This window comes from Molothrus aeneus, chromosome 9 (genome assembly GCF_037042795.1).
Source record: "Molothrus aeneus isolate 106 chromosome 9, BPBGC_Maene_1.0, whole genome shotgun sequence".
Lineage (NCBI taxonomy): Eukaryota > Metazoa > Chordata > Aves > Passeriformes > Icteridae > Molothrus > Molothrus aeneus.
In genome coordinates this window covers 6,027,284-6,048,241 of record NC_089654.1, presented here as the reverse complement: position 1 = coordinate 6,048,241, position 20,958 = coordinate 6,027,284, and the positions used below count along the sequence as shown (strand labels likewise).

The window sequence follows — 20,958 nt, the reverse complement described above, 5'->3', positions numbered from 1 at the left end:
CCGCCGGACGGAGGCGGGCGGCGCGACCCCGCCGCTTCCCCGGCTCTCCCTCAGAGCGCTCCCCGCCGTGAGGGCAGCGGGGGCAGCGCCGCGGGACGCGCTCCGCGGGCCCAGGGAGCCCGGCCCGGCCGCGCCCGCGCTCCGCCCGGGCGGCTCGGCGGGACCCGGCGGGCAGGGCCGGCTGCGGGCGCTCCCCGGCCGGAGCAGGGAGGGACCGCGGGGGCGATGGGCCGGGAGCCGCGCGAAAAACCGCGGAGAGGCCGCCCGGAGAGAGCCCGGCCCCGGCTCACCTCGGCTCCCGCCCGTGCGGCCGCAGCTCCGGCCGGCGCGCTCGGGGTGGGCCCGCCCGCGGCGGCTGCGCGGCTGCGCGGAGGGGCGGGCCCGGCCCGGAGCCACGGCCCCGGCTCGGTCCGGGCTGGCCCCGCACGCAGCCCCGGCACCGGGGCGGCTGCCGAGGGGCAGCCCTCGATAGGGCCGACAAAGGAGCTGGGTGTTCAAATGGCGCAATTCGTGTTCGAGGTACTGTTACAGCTTCCTCCATTCCAACAGCGAGCCTGCCTTGCAAACTGGGAGTTCCGTTTAATTATGTTGGATTGCAACCTGGAAGTTCCTTTTAATTATGTTAGTAAGGAAAAGTTTAAGGCTGTTTTAGCAATGCCTTTCATTGGATATAAGTCACTGAGGAAAATCTACAGAATGCCAAAGACACCATGAGCCTTAAAAAAAAGTGATGCAAGTAATCTTCAAATAATCCATGCCAAGTTCATAGACCTCAGTTAAAAGGGGATCAGCTACCAGCACTTAAAACTACTTCTACAAAGAAATAGTTCGAAATTAATTCTTTATTATTAAAAGAGTGCTTTCATACATCAAAGAAATAAGCAAAGCCTTTTAAAAAAATACATTCCATTTTATCAATAATTAAAAAAAAATAAAAATAGACGGTATTTAAAATATTTATACATATTAAAAGCAATAAAATCTCTTTTGCTTTATTCCTCCCTGAGTGCATATATGACATCATCCTGGCTGAGGTTCAGTCGCACCCGCATATGCAGATATTTAGTGCTGGCCTCCACCAGCAAGAGCCTGCAGGCCCCGAGCCTGGAACAAATTGCCATGACTTCTGACACCGTGGGGCTCTGCAGGCCTTCCACCCTGCACAAAGCAACGTAGTGGTGGTAAATCTGTTGAGAAAGAGAAAAAGGACACAGGTTATGTCTACTGCCTGCTGCAACTGAGTGACAAGGTGACATAGTGAGAAGCTGCCTTCCCCCCACATCCATGGAGGGGAGATAAAATAGTTCCAGCCTGTTTAGATGCAATAATTCTCTATAAAAATGTTTAGAACTACATCTTTGTATAAGTATTAACATTTAGCTTCCACACTACTCATGACTACTCCAGAGTCTTCACAGTTCTGCTGGCACCTAGTATTTTATGGGTCTACTAAAAAAAACAAAGCTACCAGTGACATATCTGCATCTATGAAGGAAAAATAGTGATGCACAACTTGGAATCAACTCTCAGTTTTCCTCCTTGGACCGTTGCCTGATAATTTCAGCTTCTCTTTGATTCTTCCTGTTATAAAGCATGTTAGGGTAGAAGCATGAGATGTTTTAACATGCAGGCCAAAAAACATAAAACCACCCTGTGATCCAGATCACTGGTGTCAGTAACAAAGAAGCCCCATACCTGTTGAACTGTCGCCTCCTCAACTCCTGCCCTGCGAAACTCTGCCAAAATTGCTTTCAAGAAGATTTGTTCATGCAACGAAGCATTCCTGAGTCAAAAAACAAATGAGACAAGAATCCATTTGTGAAGTTCAGAATCCATGAAACATCAGGAGGAAGTCTGGAAGGGGAAATCCTTGGGAGCCACATATTTAAACACAGGCTGGGCAGTTTATGTCACGAGTGGCCATTGTATCACAGCCTGCAGCTCTGGCATCATCATTTTTTTTGGTGAAAAACTAGTGCTGTGAAAGGGACACAAAAGCAAAGGCAATATTTTTACCTGATTGCATTGACATACGGTGATGAGAACATTTCATCTATGGCTTCAGTCACGTGGGCCATCCTGACAATCTCGGGGGCTCTCTTCTGCCTGGCCAGCTCGCAGATCTCTGTGGCCCTTCTGCAGATATCCAGGCACCGCCGCGCGTCCCCCGACAGCGCCGCCACCTGCAAGGGAGCGTCACACACGTGGGACAACATTTCCAAACTGCTGGGGACAGAGCTGAGCAACAATCAACAGGCAAACCACCCCCAAACACCCTGAGCACCCAGTGGGAGGGCAATGCATCTCTGGACTATCCTACTACAATCCCAGATCCTGAAAAACAAAGCTCACTGACCAAAACCAACAGAAGCAACTCTCCACATCTCCCACACCCCCACCCTGATCTGGTCATCATAAATTCAAGGCTGAACTTTTTTCTGTAACGCAGAAGTCAGAGGTTAAAAAAAATTTAAGGTTTCAGAAGTATCAGTTTAATTATCAGTGAAGACCTTTACCATAATCCAGGCTCGTGAAAAAGGAAAAAAAAAAGGGGGGGTTGGCTATGACACCAAAAAACTCAGTTTTTCTGAGTTAAATTTTCTCATTAAAATATTGATTTTAAGAGTACACTAATAATTTTAGACAGTCTCAAAGAAATATCCAGGATAGTCAATTTACTGTTATACGTGCCTGTTATAGGTGTCTGAAATTTCTGAAATGGAATACTTGTTAAAATGCCAATTGTGCTTTAGAGTTTTAATAAAGCTATGAACATTCAACACATATAGCACTGGCCTAGTTTTCCCAGCAGATGCTGGTAATATACAAAAGCCCTAGAACTCAACTGGGGCCAAAAATGAGAAACCCTGTAGACAATCTAATTGCAAGGTATATTTCAGTATTTCTGAAGAAAACTCATAGTAGAAAAACACTGCAATTATTCCTCTGCAAACCCTCACTATTATTCTTACAGAGAGGTGGTCCCTTCACAACAAAACACAGGTTTGTATTTACTTCTGACATATTTATGAGCACTCTTTTTTAATGCTACAATGATGCAGGTTGTTTTGACATAATTTTAATAGATTACTTTAATATGGAGCTGCTAATTTAACACATTAGCAGTGCACAGATCTCAATTTAAGAAGCCACTGATCCCCGGTGCATTACTTACATTTTGTACAACTGAGTATTGAGAGTTGCAAACAAGAACAAGTATTATTTATTATGACAGGGCACTGAATAACTTGAGAAATAAAATTTATGAGGCTATTTCTACTGCCACTGGCATGTTATCTTTTTCAGGATTCTCCAATGACTCACATTATGCTAAACAGTGGAGACAGTTGACATCTTATCATCACGACTCTTGTCATGCCTTCAGCTCCTGGAATATGCTGCTGCCTTCTCAGAGTAGGTGGGAAAAGCAAGGACACTGCTCTAGCAATGTCTTCTGAGAAAATACCCTGGATAATGTATGGCCTAACTGTGCCCCAATGCTTGCCTCCAGTACAGAACACAAGCACAGAACCAGGTCTGGCAGCTGTTACCAAAGTCTCCCTGCTGCCCCCACACTTTTCACCCAGTGCAACATGAAGGAAATTTATCTGCTCTGTACTCACCTTTCTGGAAACCAGCTGAACTGCATCCTCCTCAAATGCCTTCACTCCCTTCAGCCTGGATGAAACAATTTGCTGTAACTGTTTGTAGGTGTAGGGCTGAAAGGACATTCTGGTGAGGCCCTACAACAAATGACACAGTGAGAAGTGTTTGTGGGAAACTCTCAACTGCTGAAGCATGGCCTCTGTGGTTACTTTTACTTTTTCTGGTAGGGCAATTAGTTTTTCACATCCTTTCCCTCCTAGTGACATGCTTTAAGCAATCACATTTGTGAAACAAATGTACAAATCCACAAAACTGTGGCTCAGTGAGGACCACTGGTTGGATCTCCCCACTGAAAGGCCTGAGGAGCAAGTGAAGCTGCTATCAGAATTCAGATTTCTCTTATAAAAAGCTTTTGAACAAATGAGGGCTCCCCTATACAAAAATATCTGGATTACATCTGTCTATGTGTTATTTCTTAATACAGTAACAGCAGCAGCTGTGGAAAAATATTAATGTCTTCTTTAGCTACTCTGTATACGTGTGTGTTGACTTCAAGTTAGCCATCAGCCAAGAATTAAAACCCTTTTCTGGCTCAAGCCAATGAGAACAGCCCTCAGATGAGGACAATCCATGTTACAGATGGTGCTCTGCCTTTCATCCTACAGGAGACCTGAGTTTTGAATTTCTTATGCAAAACTTCTCTTGTGACTGTATGGACTCAGCTGATCTGCAGTGGGTGGGGGAAAGCAATTCACACCCTGTGGAGCTGCTTTTGAGTCATGGAAGGATAGAGGCACAGAGCACTGTTTCTGCAAATCACTTTTCAGAACTGTGGTGAGATGACCTAGGAAAACATTCAAAACAAGTGGAGAGTGCATCCAATTTTCTTTGTTGGATATCTTTATATAATCCACCAACTGATGATGGCAAACAGAGAAGTAAGTAGATGCCTGGAATGAAAGGGGAAAGAGGAAGGGAAACCAGAAGAGAATTCTTCTGAACTCCAGAGTAAGCAGCTTAACCATGAAGCACAGCATTTGATTATCCAGATCTTAGGCATCCATATATTTATTTCATTCTTACAAGAACGTTATGTATCAGCATAATACCTGATTAGCAAACAGGCTCCTGAACTTAGATTTATATGTTCATTATCAGTCCTCAGGAGAGGGAATGATAAAAACCATTGTTCAGCTTCTGATCTAACCAGTCCTACTTTTCTCCTGGATTGCTTTTGATTGCATCCAGTATTTAATCTGTTCTCCTTTATGGCACAGCAAGAGAACTGCTAGAACATACCAGCCTGCTTGCTACTCTGTTCATCATGATTCTCTCTGGCAGGTCCATGGTGTTGGCAATGGCCAGGATGATCAGCTTGGAGTGCTTTTGGGTTGGCCAGTCAAATAAATTGTACATCACGTTCTGCTTCCGGGTCCACAGCAGATCAAGCTGCAGGGATGAAAAGATAAGAATCAGACTGGCAAAAGGAATGGCCTCTTATTTACAGTACCTGATGGGGGACTGAGAACCAGCTCTGCCACAGAAGATTTCTCACATGATTCTGAACAAGGTGTCTCTGTTGCCTTTCCTTTGTCCACCTACTAACAGGGCTGCATTTGCTGAATTAGGGCTCTAGTCCATTTTGGAAAAGCACATCCTACTGGATGCTTGAACAGTGAATGTTAAACAGCTGGAGTTTTGAAACAGTGCTGTGATACTACTGCATCTAACAAGATTCAAAGCCCTTCCAAGGGAGAACATGAATTAGCTTACAGCAAAGATAAGAGTGCACATGATTATTACTGAACATAGCACACTCAAGGTTTTTCAAAACCGGGTGTGACTTATTTCTCTGTGAGTTTTCCCACTGGAAAAGCAGCAGCTTACAAACAAAATACAATTGAATCCCCTGGTATTTAGAATTGACAAACAACTTATTCCACGTCTTGGAATAACAAAATATAAAAGCAATATGAAATCCAAGGCAGAGAACAACATGGCAACTGGATACTCAGCCTTTTTAGGAATCTGAATTTAAATAGGTAAGAGGAACTACTTGCATCTCCTCTCTCCTAAGTCTCTTCCTGTTACATCACATGTGATACATTCAAAGCATGCATAATTTTCCATCCACCAAAAACTCACTTCTTACAATCCTTGGAGGAAAGTAAACAAAGGATTCTTTGTCTCACCTCATCCACTATCAGCACTGTGGCCTTCCTCTTTGGTCCAGGTGTACTGAACAGCTTTGCCAGCAGTACTGCAGCATGGGCTGCTGTCACCTTCTGACCTGTCAAGAACTGCACAAGGATTGAACAAATCAGGTTAATCACACCAAACCCCTGGAAATACAAACTTTCACTCCTTGACAATCAACACCAAGCATCTGGATTATTTTTTCCAAGGGGGAGTAAAAAAACTGAGAAAGTAGCTCATAAAACACTCTGGTCTACCAACAACTGCCCATAAATGAGAAGAGAAACAAAAAATGCATAGCTAAAAAGAAAATTCTGTGGGCCTCTCTGCAATCTGTCTTAGAATCACTAAGAAATCCTGAACCCACCCAGTCTAGAGGGGCTCTAAACCCAGCATATCTCTAGGGTATCTCTGAATACACACACCTACTGAAAACCTAAGTCAGCTGAGAAGAATAGCCTGACTTGAGTAATCTTGGACTGCTATTAAAATTCTAATGAATCATCAGCAGGATCTATAATTAAATTTATTCAACTGTGAACTAAAAAAATATCTGCAATACCTTTTGCAACTATGTGGCAGAACAGATCAGCTGACTGTATATTACCTCTTCCCTTGCAAGTCCAAAGATACCCAGAAATCAAAGCATGACATTTCAAAATTACACTGCAGATGCTGAATCAATTGTTCATCATAGGGCAAAGTCCAGCAGTAAAGCCAAATGGAGACTGCATTTGAAAACTGTATTTCTTTTCTAAAATCTCTTATAAATCTAAGATCTGATAATTACTAAACAAGCCAGAGCACAAGATTAATATATAACCTCTACTTGTTTCATGTTTCCTATTCAGTCAGGACAGTCCAAATCAGTCACAGAAAGGAGCTGAATCCCAGAGAACCCTGACTGCAGCTCTGGAGCTGAGTATCCAATATACCACAGAGCTGAGCTGCTGTGGTGGAAATGGACTCTTACTGTACCCAGGTATTCAACCTTATCTCTTTCATCTGTCCAGGGCTTCCAGTCCCTGTTCCATCTCTAAACTTTCCTACAGCAGTGAGGTAACTGCAGAAGGGAAGCTCCAGAATTTGCTTCAGTCATGCACAGAAACATCAGCAAACTGGATGAGGACCTGCAGCAATCAGGAGAGCAGCAGCAGCCTGGCTCTTACTAAGGGCTCTTTGACAGTAGCTGAGGCAGAAGGAATTGGAGAAGTTCGTGGTTCATGAGACTTTGTACTCCCCTAAAGGAGATTTCCCTGGGCTGCCTTAGAGTTCAGGATGAGTAGGGGGCAACAGATTGTACTTCCAAAGGCCTATTCTTTATTCATTTTCAGATTTTATGCTGAATGGGATGGGAACAAAGGATGTTAAAATACATTCACACTACCATGAAAAAAGGTAATTGTCAGGAAGCCTCTCACTATGCTAAGGAAACACAGAGGCCTGGCCTCAGCAAGACACTGACTAAGCTGGTTTGAGGAAAGGATGCAAATATGCAAATTTAACTCCCAACTATGAGGACTGGGATGCTAGAACACTAATGCATGCCACTCCCTGCTCAGAAAGATGATGTCAAACTGCAATAAATGGAGCAGAAGTTTATATTAAAATGGAACAGATGCTTCGGGAAACCATTTCGTTTCCAGGTCACTGGTTTAAAGTTAGGCTAGACTGAGAAAGCTTTTGAGTAGTTACTGTCTAATGCCTGCTGGGTGATCTTAATCCAGTCCTCAGAAGATTAATTCCCACCCATAAAACACAAGCACGGTCAGCAGTCCCAGATGGATACTGCAGACTGGTTTGTAATGGATATCAGAAATACACTTTGTTGACAGAGATGGCCCCTCTTTAGCTGAATTACTATTATGACTGACCAATTAACCATTAAGACCCCCTCAGTAATTATTCTACTGCTACACTGACTTTCAGAGTTGTCACCTTAATAGCTGTGCAAGCAGATGAGCAGAAAGTTACACCATAGGAAAATATAAAAAGCTGGTTTAGATTTTTTTTTGATGAGTAGATGCAATAAACCAGGCTACTTCTCAGCCACTACCCTTATGTGGCAGAAAATGAAACAATTCAAGAAGGCCTTAAGTTTATTTTCTAACCTGCTCTAAGATAAAAGCACACAGTCTCTTGGAGGGACTGGGAAGTACTGCTAAGTGCCTTGAACACTGTAACATATCAAGGATGTGATGGGAAAGTGTAAGATCTCTTCTTTCAAACCCAGGAGCCACTGAAAACGCTCTCCTTACCTCTAATATCTGCACATAGGCTTGGTGAGGGTCTGTCAGCTTCATGCCATTGATCTCCACAAACTGGAATGGTGGCAGCTCCTCATTTTCTGCAGCTTGCTGAAGACACCGAATTACTTCATGAACAGTGGCAGTTTTACCTGTTCCAGGCACTCCAGAAATGTACATGCACCTACAAAAGGAGAGCACCTCTTCAGCAGCCTGAGCAGAGTGGTAACAGCTCTTGGGATTAATGAGCTGGAATTCCTGACCCCTGACACCACTCCTGAATACTGAGTCTGCAGCCAACTGCCTACATCTTTATTCACAATCTGGGACACATAACACCTTGGAGGATCATGAGGATTCTTACTATTACTGAAGCAATTAACAACCTAAAACATTTTATGAATGTAATTTACCTTTTAAAAAAAAATAGCTTTCCAGACTTCTAAAACTGACCAGTTATAATTTGGTCTTTAATTTGAATCTGTAGAATAAAGAATCCCACATTATTTCTACACACAACACTGCTTAAGGAAGAAAAATACCAGGAAAATTGAATGAGGAACTTTAAATGATGACTTCTAAAATACAAGTAATAAATATAAAGTAAAAATATATAATCTGACTGCTGTTATGCCATAAACAAATGTGATCTTGGTCACAGTCTTGCCAAACTCACCCTCCTGTGCCATCAATAAGTTTGCTTTCCACAAAGTTGTAGATATCCTGGAATTCTTCCTCACGACAAGGCAGAGATTCTGGGATAGCAGAAACATGCAGCCTTTGAATTAAAAAATAACAAGAAAATTAAAATTGCTGTTCTCTCTGAAGAACTGATGCAAAGAAACAGGCAGGTGCTCACCTTCCTCCTGTGTGGAGTTTTCCAAATCTCTCTTACATACTTTCAAGTCTGAGCATCAATGTCAAGTATCCCAAAAGAAACAGCCTAGTCTCTCTCTATGTGCTCTTAATTTATGCAGCAATAAAGATCCATCTCTTTCAAGTCACCAACTATTTGTAAGTCAGTGCAAAGGGAGGATAAAACACAGTGCAAAGGTAGGATAAAAGAGGAGAGACTGTTTATAGCAAACAGAACTAAAACCCAATTTGAAAGATAGTCAGTCCTGAATGCCTTTTTTTTTCCACTGTGAAGATCTACAGTAATACCAGTAAAGCTTTTTCACGCACCAAGAAGAGACAAATATTGCACCTTTGCAATCTACAGCTAATCAGAGAGAATCTTTCTTTTTCTAATGTTGCACAGAATAAAGATACCTAATTCTGAAGAACTTACTATGGACTGGTTAAAATAACTTGAAATTGCTAAAGTAGTATTGTAAATACTACCATTATTTGTACATCTAATATTGTACTGTAAATTATAAAGTACTCTTCTTGGATCAGAACACCATGCATTTTTACCTATCTTAATCTAAATGGTAAAGATGACATTCCCCATTTCAGCACAGCCTGCTCTGCACATCTGATGCAAAATAAAGATGATTTTCCTGAGCACAGGTTATTATTACCTTAATCTGGCTTCTTCCAGCACACTGGCTGGCTCCTGGGCTGCCTGCACGCGCCTGGGAATTTCTGGAGTTGCGTTCCGGGGTGTCCGGGGGGTTCTGGGTGTTCCCTGCGAAGGCTGCAAAGAGAATTTACAACCTCAAGCAGATTTTCTACAAACAGCAATCTCTGCTGGGAACAAATCATTGATGATTTAGCATAACTTATGCCAGAGCACAAGATGAACTGAGAAACAGGATTTACACAGGGAATTACCAAACAAGCCTTATGGTGTTTTCTTCCTAAGAGAAAAAGGAAACTGCAAAGGGGGTGGTGACAATTACACCTTTTAACTGTCTGGAGAATTTTTGAGTTGTTAGTCCTTTTCTCAAGTGCTGCATAACAGAATGATCTGGTTCTTAAGAAACAGCATCCCAGCCAGTAATTTCCCTGTTTAGGCTACAGTTTTCTGATCAATATTGTAACAATACTGACAACATGCAAATGGTTTCTATATTTCCATAACCTACTCATATCAAAGATTAAATTAATCCAGATAATGCTTCACCAAAAGCTAAGGGATTCAGATACTTTACTCTGGTACACAGGCATCAAGCATTCAAATAAGTGGCTCAGAAATAATAAAAATAGCTCTTTTATGTGGAACCTTACAGTTTTCTTCGGTGTCTTTGCAGGAGTGTGAACTGCTGACTTCCTTGAAGATTTTGGGGTGCTGAATATTTTGCTAGATTTAGGGTTTTTTTCTGGTGTACAGGGCACATCATCATCATCATCCTCCTCTTCCTCACTACTTGAAGAGTAGGAACTGTCAGAGCCAGATGAAAAATCCTCCTGGTCCAACATGCTATGAGAAAGTGAAATGATTCAAGCTTTAAAAAAATACATACAAGTCCACACATAGCAGAGCAACATTTGTACACTTTCAGCTTTTTTTGGAGTTCTTGTTATCAGCAAGCCAAAACATTTTCTACTTCAGCTGCTAATTTTCCATGGCTTTTTAACAGACTGGTTTAAAGGAAGTCAGTTTTCTGAAGAACACAATGAGTCAGCTTTATGTTTCTGAATACAAACCAGTTTTTACACAAGCTGCAATTAAGCTGTGCTTCTGGAACCATTTGCATTTCAATGTTAAGGCAGACATGCTCCCAAGGCTTGCAGCTCTCAGGAGCAAACTGACCAGGAGATCGTGGCTGCAGGGTTTTTACCTGATCTGCTCTGCAATGAGAGCACTGGTTTTCTGTGCACATGTTCTGCGAGAGCGAGGGGTCAGCACAGGCATCTGGCTGCTCGGTTTCTGATATCCAACTAAACTGCAAAGAAAGAAAACAAAGCTGGTTGTATTCCCTCTCTTTGCATCACACTTGCAAAGACACAGAGAAGGCCTTTCAAACTTCAGGCTCAATTGTTACCACTGTCCATCCAGCATGAATTCTTATTTGTTATTTACAGATTGGCTATGGCATGGATGCTGGCAGCACAATTTCCCCCCTCCTGCACTGTGTCTTCAATACCACTTTGCCAAGGAAAACAAAATATTTGCTGTATTTTGCACTGCCAAACTGAAGGGACAGGGGCTCACAACAGCAGTGGTTTTATTTTATTGGGAAGTGGGGGTTTTGCCTATTTTTTTCCTTATGAGAAAGATAAGAAAAAATTATTTCCTTTGGGCATCTCATAGATTTGCCCTTTGGAATGTATTTTTCTCTTTGTGTTTTGATATTCTTGGTTGTTTTCCTGGGTCCTTCTTCAACCCTGCCACTGAAACATTTTACTGCTACTACACAACTTCCCTACTTGTTCAAAGTACAAAATGAGATATTACAGATGCTTACAGAGAATTACAGATGCTTTTATTATTTGTTGACAGTTCTTGGAAGTTTTTTAAGATCTATAAATACTACTGAAATGCCACTACCTTATCAATGAAAGGTAAACATTTTTATGCTATATATAATTAGTGACCAAATAAAAGGTGGAAATTCCATTGTTGCATCTATATTTTTACTCTTGGAAAGAGGAAAAGGACTGGTTTCTGGCTTCCTGCAACATTTTGCACAAGAAAGTCTGTTCCCTTCTTCTCCTTCCCCACTTTATGCCATTTTTAAAGATTGTGTTAAGATATACTTGTATAGTTGTGCTTTTTGGGCTTTGATTTCTTTCCTATGTAAAAATTAGTATGGTAGCATACATGCAATTCTCATGAAGTATCCATACAAATGGAAGTATCCATACAATTCTCATGAAGACTCTCCTGAGGCCAATCAAACCACTTTCTACAGTCCAGCATCCCTGTCACAGGTCAGGCACAGCTGACCCTTGATTATGGAGTGCAGGGAAATGGATTTTCATCCGTGTTGGTGGGTACAATCATCATGAGAACAACCATCAACATGGCTTCAGCTTCCTTTCATATCATCCTACCATTCCCATTTCCAACATCATCTCTCTGTTCTTAGAACCATGAACTGCTTTTCCATCTGGGAAGTCAAGTCCTCTTTGGATCTCCCTGACCATTCATTCACCTCCAGGTAACATTTCCTAATGCTTCATCACAGTGCACTTGTCACTGCTGAGACTCTCCCCCTTCTCTCCTTGTTCTCAACAGGCAAAACATGGCACATGCACAGACTAAGAGAGCTTCACATGAACAGCAATCCCACATAAAAACAATGATAAAAATGCTGTCACTTACGATAACAGAATGTCGTCCTCCTCATCAAGATTCTTGTCTTTTCCACGGAAATCTTTGACTTTAGTGTAGGGGGACAATCTTATGGTGTCACTGGACCTCTGATGGGGCTCTGCAGTCTCAGATGTTTGCTTGGACTTATCACTGCTGCAGGGGATCTTTGGTGGTGAGCCTAAAATTTCACCTGTGAATTTCACTTTTCTTTTAGGGGCTGATGGTTCTAATGGTGCTATGGCATCACAGTCATCATCCAAAAGACCCAAAACTTCACATCCCAGCAGCTTGGCTTTGGATCTTGTGGGACCTAGAAATGAAAAGCAAAATGAACTTTTGTCAGGCTTCAATATGGCTGGTTTGGTTAACTTTCAGAAGACATGGTACAGCTGACTGTTGTTTAAATGAAAGCAAATGAACACTTCACTCCAGTAACAAGGAACTGGATCACTAGAAGGCACTTCCTCTAAATAATTACTAAACAAAAGGAAGACAAACAGATTTTTTCAGTTTTCTAACTCAGCTGCATCACTTACAACTTTTGTCAGGTTCCACGCTGAAAATACTGCATGTTTTACAGAATCAAACATGATTATTCAACCAGCTCAACATAAGCATTTTAGTACACAATTAGTAGGAAGATTAATGAAAGTGGGATGTTCTGAGGTCAAATGAGGCTGATTGGTAGCATTTCAGTCAACAAGCACTTTAATTTAGATTTATCAGATAGAAATAGAGCATTTGCAGCAGCAGTAGAGTGCTTGAAACAACAGACAAGTCCAACAAGTGATGTGCCTACAAGGCTGAACAAGGCAGTTGAAAATATTGATGTTGAATGTTACAATAGTTTGAACTAGCCAAAAGGGAGAAGCACAAAGCACATACAGAACTACTGAACGGACAGAATATTGCCATATACATACTGTTTAACTCCAGCTTCTTCCTTGCTGTTGGGGTTTTGATGTCATTATTAGCCACCCTTTGAGAATGCCTCTCCTTAGCAAGGGAGGACTTGGAAGTAGAATGTTTGGATTCTATTTCCATATCAGCATTTTTTGGTTTTGTGGCACTCCGAACAACACTCTCTGTCTCTTTTTTTACAGGTGTAAGGATGTCTGAAGGAGTAAATGCTTTTGAAGAGTTTGTGATGACACCTCTTTTCTTGTTAGCTTCTTTCAGCTTAGAGAATGTGTCCGGGGACAAAACCTTGAAGCACTTCCCATCCCAAGACTGTCTGACGTAGAAAGTTTGTTCCTTGTTTAATATCATAATAGGCAGCTCCTCACCCAGGTGTAGTGGCAATACCTGCAAAACCAGGAAATATCAAAATACACATACATTAATGTTGACTGTTAACTTAGAATCCAGCTATTTTCTGTTCACAGATCTTATTGCTGCAACTCATGCAATCCCGAGTTTCTAATTTCCACTACAGGGGTGTTGCTGTCTCCTTCTTCCCCCGCTGTGCAGAAGGGTTGCAGTACATACCATGATGCTTTTAATAATGGTCTCTGCAGCTATGTCGGTGTCATAGCCAAGAACTTGATCAAAAAACACCTCCTGGGCAGGAATCTCTCTTTTAAGCAGCTTCCGTTTGTTCTGAGGGATCTCCTCCAAACGACAGAACCACTGCACCACTGCACGTTTGTGCTGGGCACCTGCGACACGGACAGGGACAGGGAACACCAGAATTTTATTGTGAGTAGTGCCAGACTTCAGCTGAAATGCCAGCCAGGGTAGAAATACTCCCTGGACACAGGAGAGAAAGCATCTGGTAGGAGATGGTAAGTCCCATTTTCTAAGCTAAATTAAAATGTCAGAGCTGAGAATTTTAAGGGCTGAGGTAACACCTGCACAGGGTCTCAATCACAAAAATACCTGGAGAGCAGCTGTAGACCAGCAGTTCCCTGTCACAAACAAAGAGGTTCCTTACTGGCACAGATGTGATCTCCTCAAACCCTAACTAAAAGCAGTGACATGAAAGGAGAAGTGAGAAATTTCAGGGCATTATTTGTAGCGCATTGTACTTTCAGAAGCCAGAAACGCTTTTTTCACCGGCTGACAAACCAGGGAATATTGCTGATGAAACAGATGATTTTTAAGGGTTTCATTCCAGCAGGAAAAGAATATTCAGCGACAAAAAAGTGCATTAGTAAATAAATAAAATGGAATTATGTGTATTTCTGTTTTAAAAAAGGTAAAGAAGATTAAAACCTCTCAAAGTATTATTATTACAGCACAAAAAAAGAACAAGAGCTGCTCAAAAGACTCAGATATAGCCAATGAGTAGCTTCCAATTAAGACTCAGACAATTTTTGTATCACCCACCTCCCATGATTTCTCTTTTCATATCTATCTCTGTATAAACAAGTAGTTCTACAAGGGACAGAAGTAACAAGTCCCATTTAATCAGCCTTGTACTTTATTGTTAAATTGCCTGATGTCTAATGAGATGCAAATTTCAGGGCTGCAGTGCTCTTGCTCCATTTGGATTCTCCAATCTCTAAATAAAGCATGAGCTCAGACTGCCTTCCACTGTTTTTAAATTAGACAATTACGTAAAAAGACTGTAAAAATTACAGCGTGCTTCAATTTCCATTTATGTATCAAATTTAACTGAAATTAGCCATCAGTCCCAAACATTTGGGAGAGCATGTGAATACAGATGCAATGATCACCAAAACTTGATTTTCTTAATAAATTAGGCCAGTGACATACTGTTAATGCTAACTACACCCCCATGAAAAAGCTAACTTTAAAAAATTTTAAAATTTCTCACACAGAATGTAAGTTTTTAGTTCTCTTACCATCTTCATATAAATCCACGAGCTGTGCCACATAAGGCTGATCTGCATTCACCCCTTCTACTAAAATAAAGTCACCGAGCTGTACACAGGTTTCTGTTTTGCTGCTTTCTGATGTAATAAGGATCCCCCTATTAAGTGATAGACACAAGAAGATTAGGAGAACTTCACAGGCTTCATAATGCACAGATCATTAAGCCTGATGTCCTGTCAACTTTACAGTTCGTTATGCCCCTTCTTGCAATGCTTACAACTTAATTCCCTGATTAGAAGCTTTCATATGTTGTCCAATTAGTTAAAACTTATTCACAGATTTGGTTAAATGTTTTTTTATACACTGTACAGTTTATAATTCAAGAGCTTAATGCTTTTGTTAAATACAGTGTCACAACAAAATGCTCAAAACCTTACTCATATTGTCACAGTTAACTTAAACGATGTCAGAAAGGTAAAGAAACATCTATTGAGTTTCCTTAGCAAAAGAGAAATAAATATTATTTACTTGTACTGGGAAGTCCTCAGCTTTCTGTCTGAAGTCAAGGGTTTTCCATACCAGGAGTAGATAAGTTTGCTTTGCTGCCTGGTGTTCATGATTCCCAAGGAAAAACTAAAACAAATGAACAAATACTGTTTGATTATTATTTAAAACAGAAAAAAAAAAAAAAAGGCATAAAATTGCTATCAATTCTTTCAGCGTACATTAAGAACGGTGGTTGACACAAAGAAACCCACCTTCCCCAAAGCCCCAGACACCCGTCCCCGAGGGATGAGGGAAAAAGGGAGATATTTAGTAGCGCCTTGTTCTCCAATTCCGTTTCCAATTCCGCTCTCCCCGGCCCTCACCGCCATGGCGGGGCCGGCTGCCCGCCCTGGGGACACCGAGAGCCAGCTGAGACCGTCACCGGCGTTTCACTTTCGCTCAATTCTTCTGCTTTCGTGTTGGTTTTTAATTTCTTTTTTCTTTTTTATTTTTTTTTTCTCCTAAGTAAGAATTTTCGTCAGGAAAGTCGGGGGAAAGCCACTCACAGCCCCCAGTGTCGTTCACCGCCCCAGCGCCGGCAGCACATGGCGGCTGAGGGGCCGGGCGGGACACGGCGCGGACACCGAGGGGCTCCGGCGGCACCGCAGAGCCACGGACCCCCCGAGCCCCTCACACGGCCCCTGACCGGCCCGATCCCCTCACACAGCGAGCGAGGCTGGAACAGAGCACAGCGCTCTGCCCGCTCCCATCTCCCCGCTCCAGCAGGGTCGTCCCAGAGGACACTGCACAGCATCACGTCTGGACCGTTCTGGGATATCTCCAGCGAGGGCGAGTGCCCGGGCTCCCCGGACAGCCGGTCCCTGTACGCGGTCACCACCCGCACCGGGAGCGCTTTGTCGCCCGAGCCCGCTCCCGGCCCCAGCTCACCGTGTCCCCTCAGCGCCGCGATGGAACTTCGCGCCAAGCGCTCGCGGAGCCCCGCCCCCGACGGCGCGCGCGCGCGGGGCGGGCAGAGGCGGCGGCGGCTCCGCCCCGCAGGCGGAAGCGGAAGCGGAAGGCGGCGCGGCCCTCACTGGAGCGGGGCCCTCACTGGAGCGGGGCTGAGGGGGCTGCGCGGCGGCCGCCATGGCCAACCGCACGGTGAAGGACGCGCACAGCATCCACGGCACCAACCCGCAGTACCTGGTGGAGAAGATCATCCGCACGCGCATCTACGAGTCCAAGTACTGGAAGGAGGAGTGCTTCGGCCTCACGGGTATGGCGGGCGGGAGGTCGGGCCGGGCCGCGCCGGCACCGGGGGGAGCCCGCGCTGACGGCCCGGCCCGTCCCTTTCGCAGCCGAGCTGGTGGTGGACAAGGCCATGGAGCTGAAATACGTGGGGGGAGTCTATGGAGGGAACATTAAACCCACGCCCTTCTTGTGCCTGACGCTGAAGATGCTGCAGATCCAGCCCGAGAAAGACATCATCGTGGAGTTCATAAAAAACGAAGACTTCAAGTAAGTTGTAGTGTGTTTTTTCCCCCTTGTTGAGGTTGTTGTACCGAGGGGAAGTGCTCAAAACAGCCAGGGAAACCTCAGTGCAGGGTTTAGCTCTCAGTGTGCCCTGATAAACTGGGCTTGCCTAAAACCAAGCTTTTCTTCTTGCTTTTAAGACTGCTCTCCTTGTCACCTGGCCTGTTGGAAGGGCTCATCTTTGTGGCGTGTGCTGTCTGTGATAACAAACCTCTGCCTGAAGTATTTGGAATGAGCTGCATTAAGGCATTCATGTTAATCTGCTTTTTCTTCAGTATTTTTTTTCACTTTTGTTGGTGATAATGTCCCCTTACACACATAATGTATGTAAAGTGTACTATGGTTTTGATAGTGTAGAGGAAGCAATGGAGCAAATATAAATGGTTGTGTATTCTGGCCATCTACTAATTTTCCTCAGAAACTTGTGGGAAAAAAATCTTTTTTATCTAAACTGCTGAGGAAGGTGAGATCCATGGAAAGGTTTTCTTCCCAGGTATGTCCGAATGCTTGGAGCACTGTACATGAGACTGACAGGCACTGCCATTGACTGCTACAAGTACCTGGAACCGCTGTACAACGACTATAGGAAAATTAAAAGTCAGAACAGGAATGGGGGTAAACACTCTCATATCTATTTAGCAATATAAATCTTTAAAATTCTGGCATAACCTGTTGATATAAGTTGTCTGAAATGTTTCTTCTTTACTTTAGTCTCTAGTGTTAATTTTGTCTTTTAAATCTACTTTTTACCCCCAGAATTTGAGCTGATGCACGTGGATGAATTTATTGATGAGCTACTCCATGAGGAGCGTGTTTGTGACATCATCCTGCCTCGACTGCAGGTTGGAAATGTAGATGGCTGTGGAATTCCTGACTGCACCAAGACCAGTAGCTGGATTGGCTGCTGGCTTGTTGTGTAAGCTGTGGTTGCCTCCTTAGGTGTTTGTTCTTACTTGGGTTATGTTGAATAAAGTTGCAATTCCTTCTAGAAACGGTATGTTCTGGAAGAAGCTGAGCAACTTGAGCCTCGTGTTAGTGCTCTGGAGGAAGACATGGATGATGTAGAATCTAGTGAGGAGGAGGAAGAAGAAGATGAAAAGGTTGGTGAACTGTTTGATGAACTGTATTGGAAATGAATAGTTGAAGCTGAATCCCTTTAGGACACTTCATAGCCTATGACAGATATTTGAGGGGAGGCTGCTGGCAACTCTTACCTCCTTTCATAGCGTATTTTCATAAAAGCAGCTTGTGAGGACTTGGACCCTGAAGCAACTCTCAGGTTGTCATGTTTTCCTGTCTCTTGAATTCCACAAATCTGGGTCTGCTCTTTGTGAAGCTTATTTAGACCAATTGATTTATATGCCTATGTAACGGAGAGAACTAAAGTTGATGATGGAAGGTCCTGTGGCCATCAGTCAGTGCTGCTGTGTTTCTTCAAAACCAACACTATGAGAAGTGGTTGTTTGATTTCCATTTGGCAGTTTTGGGCAGCACCACTCACTCCTGAGTAAGAAACACTTGGGGATGGGGAAGCTTGGCTGCCTGGCTTTTGCAATTTATATTCATTTTTCAGAACTCTTTATTGGTAGTATAAAACCTTGCTGAAACAGGACTTACAGCTCCTCCCCCACTTGTTTACAGCTGGAACGGATCCCATCTCCTGACCACCGCAGGAGGGGCTACAGGGACCTGGACAAGCCCCGCAGGTCTCCGGTGGTGCGGTACCGGCGGAGCCGCAGCAGGTCCCCAAGGAGGTGAGGGGACTCTTCCTTCACCAGTATTGTGTACCTGTTGTGCTGCAGGCAGCTGGAGCACAGCAGTGAAGGTGGCAGTTCAGCCAGAACCTCCCACACCTCCCCGTTCCCTTAGCACTTCCTGAAGCGAGGACTTGCAGTGCACAGCCACTGTCAACCCCTCTGCCTGTTTCTCCAGTCATTCTCTAAATCTTGAACTTGCTGGCCAACTTCAGCTAAATTTGACAATACAATGAAGATGTTAAGGAGAACCAAGTGCTTTGTTTTCATGTAAGCCAGAGGCTACAGAGAAAATCCTATTAATTGCTCTTACTGATATTAAACCAGAAAAAATTCATCACCAAACTCTTGCTCACTGCATGGTCCAGTCCTAAGCACTCATAGGAAGTAGAAGCCCTGGTGTTGTTGCTGAAGATGTGGGAAATGGAACAGCTGTTCTGCTGATGATTTTCAGTGATTTTTTGCTTTTCTCCCCCAATTGCAGGCGCAGCCGCTCTCCAAAGAGAAGAAGGTACTCTTTAATTCTGTTATTTAGGTGAGCAATGTGCATTTGTGGCACAGCTCTCTTAGAAGCTGCCTTTTCCTCAGCCCATCACCGCGCCGGGAGCGGCATCGCAGCAAGAGCCCGAGACGGCACCGGAGCAGGTCCCGGGAGAGGCGCCACAGATCGAGATCTAAATCTCCAGGTACTTCTGCCACTTCCAGAATCACTCTGGCAAATCTTTATCAGCAGCACATCCACTGCAGGAAAAATCTGTGTCACTGTATCAAGATGGTAGCACAGGTGTTAAATCTGGCTGATAAAACTGCTGCTCACATGAAAGCAGAGCTGGGGAACTCCTTTAATGGCTGCAAAATTGTCTTAAGTAAGTTTTCAGATACTTGCCAGGAGGTTAATGTGAGTGCCTGGTTAAAGCTAGGGTTGTTCTGGCAATGTCTAGCACACTTGGTCACTAGAAGCAGATAGCATTAGCAAAACAACAAGGAATTCCAGTGGCAATGGAAATAACTATTGCCTTTTTATCTCACAGGGCATCACCGTAGTCACAGACACAGAAGTCATTCCAAATCACCTGAAAGGTAAAGGCTTAGCTTATTTCTGAAGTGCACTTTGGGAATTAAAGATAGGTTCTACAGTATTGGCTTTTTGTTTTTTCTGTTTCAGATCTAAGAAAAGTCACAAAAAGAGTCGGCGAGGAAATGAATAAGAAACAAAACCCAGCCCACCGTTCAAGGACCTTGAGCTGCAGTCTAATGCTGTCCTGTTTGCTCCACAGGACAGCTGACTCTGTACTGGCTGCTTTAGCAGTCCCTTTCTTTTATCATCTTTCTCATTTTGTGGTCTTGAATTTTTTTATTAAAGGTAAGCTAAGGATACTTTTTATGTAGTTAGTTACTCATCCTTGTGATAGAATTTGAAGGTTGTTTTTTAATTGTTTTTCTTGAAGCCTGTAAAAACTTAAAGAAGAGCAATAAAAAAAGAAAGTTTTGTCTTTAAAGGCTCCTGGCTGTTTCCTTCATAGTAATTTGTTGAGATGTCCCCTGGTTGAAGCTGGCTTCCTTCTCAAATCAGGGCCTTGTTTTGTCAAAGTCAGGTGCCAAAGGAAGTCTGTATTCAGTCACAAACACTGCAGGGATCCCAGTTCTGGCCTCTCAGAGCTCCAGGACAGGAGAGGAAGCAAGGCTGTCACAACCCATTGTGTTCACTAGAAGCTCACTTGCCAGTGCTCTCCAACCTGTGGTCATCATTGGGTGCTTTGTAAAAATCTTCTTCAGTGTAATCTGCTGCTTCTAGTGATGCCAGCACAGAGTTCAGAAGGTTAAAGCAGTACAAAGCACTAATTCATTCTTCTGAAGAAAGTTCAATATATTTAAAGACAGTTCATCACTGCTTTGAGCACAGTTTGTGGCCTCCCTGTGACTGGGAACAGAATTTGACACCATGATGATGTTCAGCTCTACCTTCTCTGAGTCAAGTTAGTTGTTTTAATTTAGAATAACTAGGCTCTTACTGAGGATATAATTCTCCTTCTAGTACATTTGAAATCAGTTGTGTTAAGCCCTTGTGTACCTTGTCTTTAATCCTGGCCTTCTTCAGGAGCAGGGACAGGCAGGTTTATCCCTGAACTCTGCATTTAGGGCTGCAGGATTC

General features: G+C 43.3%; 3 protein-coding genes across 4 annotated transcripts in view; 1 reads left to right on the top strand and 2 right to left on the bottom strand.

Moving 5' to 3' along the window:
• The window catches only part of CC2D1B (coiled-coil and C2 domain containing 1B), a 28,460-nt gene extending 28,104 nt beyond the window's left edge, over positions 1 to 356 (bottom strand). For both annotated transcript variants that reach the window (XR_010784124.1, XM_066556101.1), the window contains exon 1: positions 291 to 356. The gene's annotated coding sequence lies outside the window, so the exon portion shown is untranslated. The remainder of the gene's footprint in view (positions 1 to 290) is intronic.
• A 468-nt stretch (positions 357 to 824) lies between these two features.
• On the bottom strand, positions 825 to 15,674 carry ORC1 (origin recognition complex subunit 1). The gene is made up of 16 exons (XM_066555944.1): positions 15,562 to 15,674; positions 15,063 to 15,190; positions 13,744 to 13,913; positions 13,179 to 13,560; positions 12,271 to 12,565; positions 10,778 to 10,882; positions 10,224 to 10,416; positions 9,575 to 9,681; positions 8,725 to 8,826; positions 8,061 to 8,232; positions 5,799 to 5,906; positions 4,906 to 5,055; positions 3,624 to 3,743; positions 2,017 to 2,183; positions 1,696 to 1,783; positions 825 to 1,187 (listed from the first exon to the last, which is right to left on the bottom strand). Exons 1-16 carry the CDS (start codon positions 15,648 to 15,650, stop codon positions 993 to 995), a joined length of 2,571 nt encoding a protein of 856 aa, XP_066412041.1. The 5' UTR covers positions 15,651 to 15,674; the 3' UTR covers positions 825 to 992.
• A 917-nt stretch (positions 15,675 to 16,591) lies between these two features.
• PRPF38A (pre-mRNA processing factor 38A) lies at positions 16,592 to 20,305 on the top strand. The gene is made up of 10 exons (XM_066556179.1): positions 16,592 to 16,795; positions 16,878 to 17,037; positions 17,546 to 17,667; positions 17,809 to 17,894; positions 18,042 to 18,152; positions 18,694 to 18,806; positions 19,291 to 19,317; positions 19,395 to 19,492; positions 19,838 to 19,886; positions 19,972 to 20,305. Exons 1-10 carry the CDS (start codon positions 16,666 to 16,668, stop codon positions 20,012 to 20,014), a joined length of 939 nt encoding a protein of 312 aa, XP_066412276.1. The 5' UTR covers positions 16,592 to 16,665; the 3' UTR covers positions 20,015 to 20,305.
• The last annotated feature ends 653 nt before the right edge of the window (positions 20,306 to 20,958 follow it).

Coding starts and splice junctions, on each gene's coding strand:
- ORC1 (XM_066555944.1), bottom strand. CDS start 15,650: ATGAACACCAGGCAGCAAAGCAAACTTATCTACTCCTGGTATGGAAAA. Junction 15,191..15,561: donor CTGAGGACTTCCCAGTACAA/GTAAATAATATT, acceptor ATCACTTAATAG/GGGGATCCTTATTACATCAG. Junction 13,914..15,062: donor CGTGGATTTATATGAAGATG/GTAAGAGAACTA, acceptor TCCGTGTCGCAG/GTGCCCAGCACAAACGTGCA.
- PRPF38A (XM_066556179.1), top strand. CDS start 16,666: ATGGCCAACCGCACGGTGAAGGACGCGCACAGCATCCACGGCACCAAC. Junction 17,038..17,545: donor ATAAAAAACGAAGACTTCAA/GTAAGTTGTAGT, acceptor TTTTCTTCCCAG/GTATGTCCGAATGCTTGGAG. Junction 19,493..19,837: donor ATCGAGATCTAAATCTCCAG/GTACTTCTGCCA, acceptor TTTATCTCACAG/GGCATCACCGTAGTCACAGA.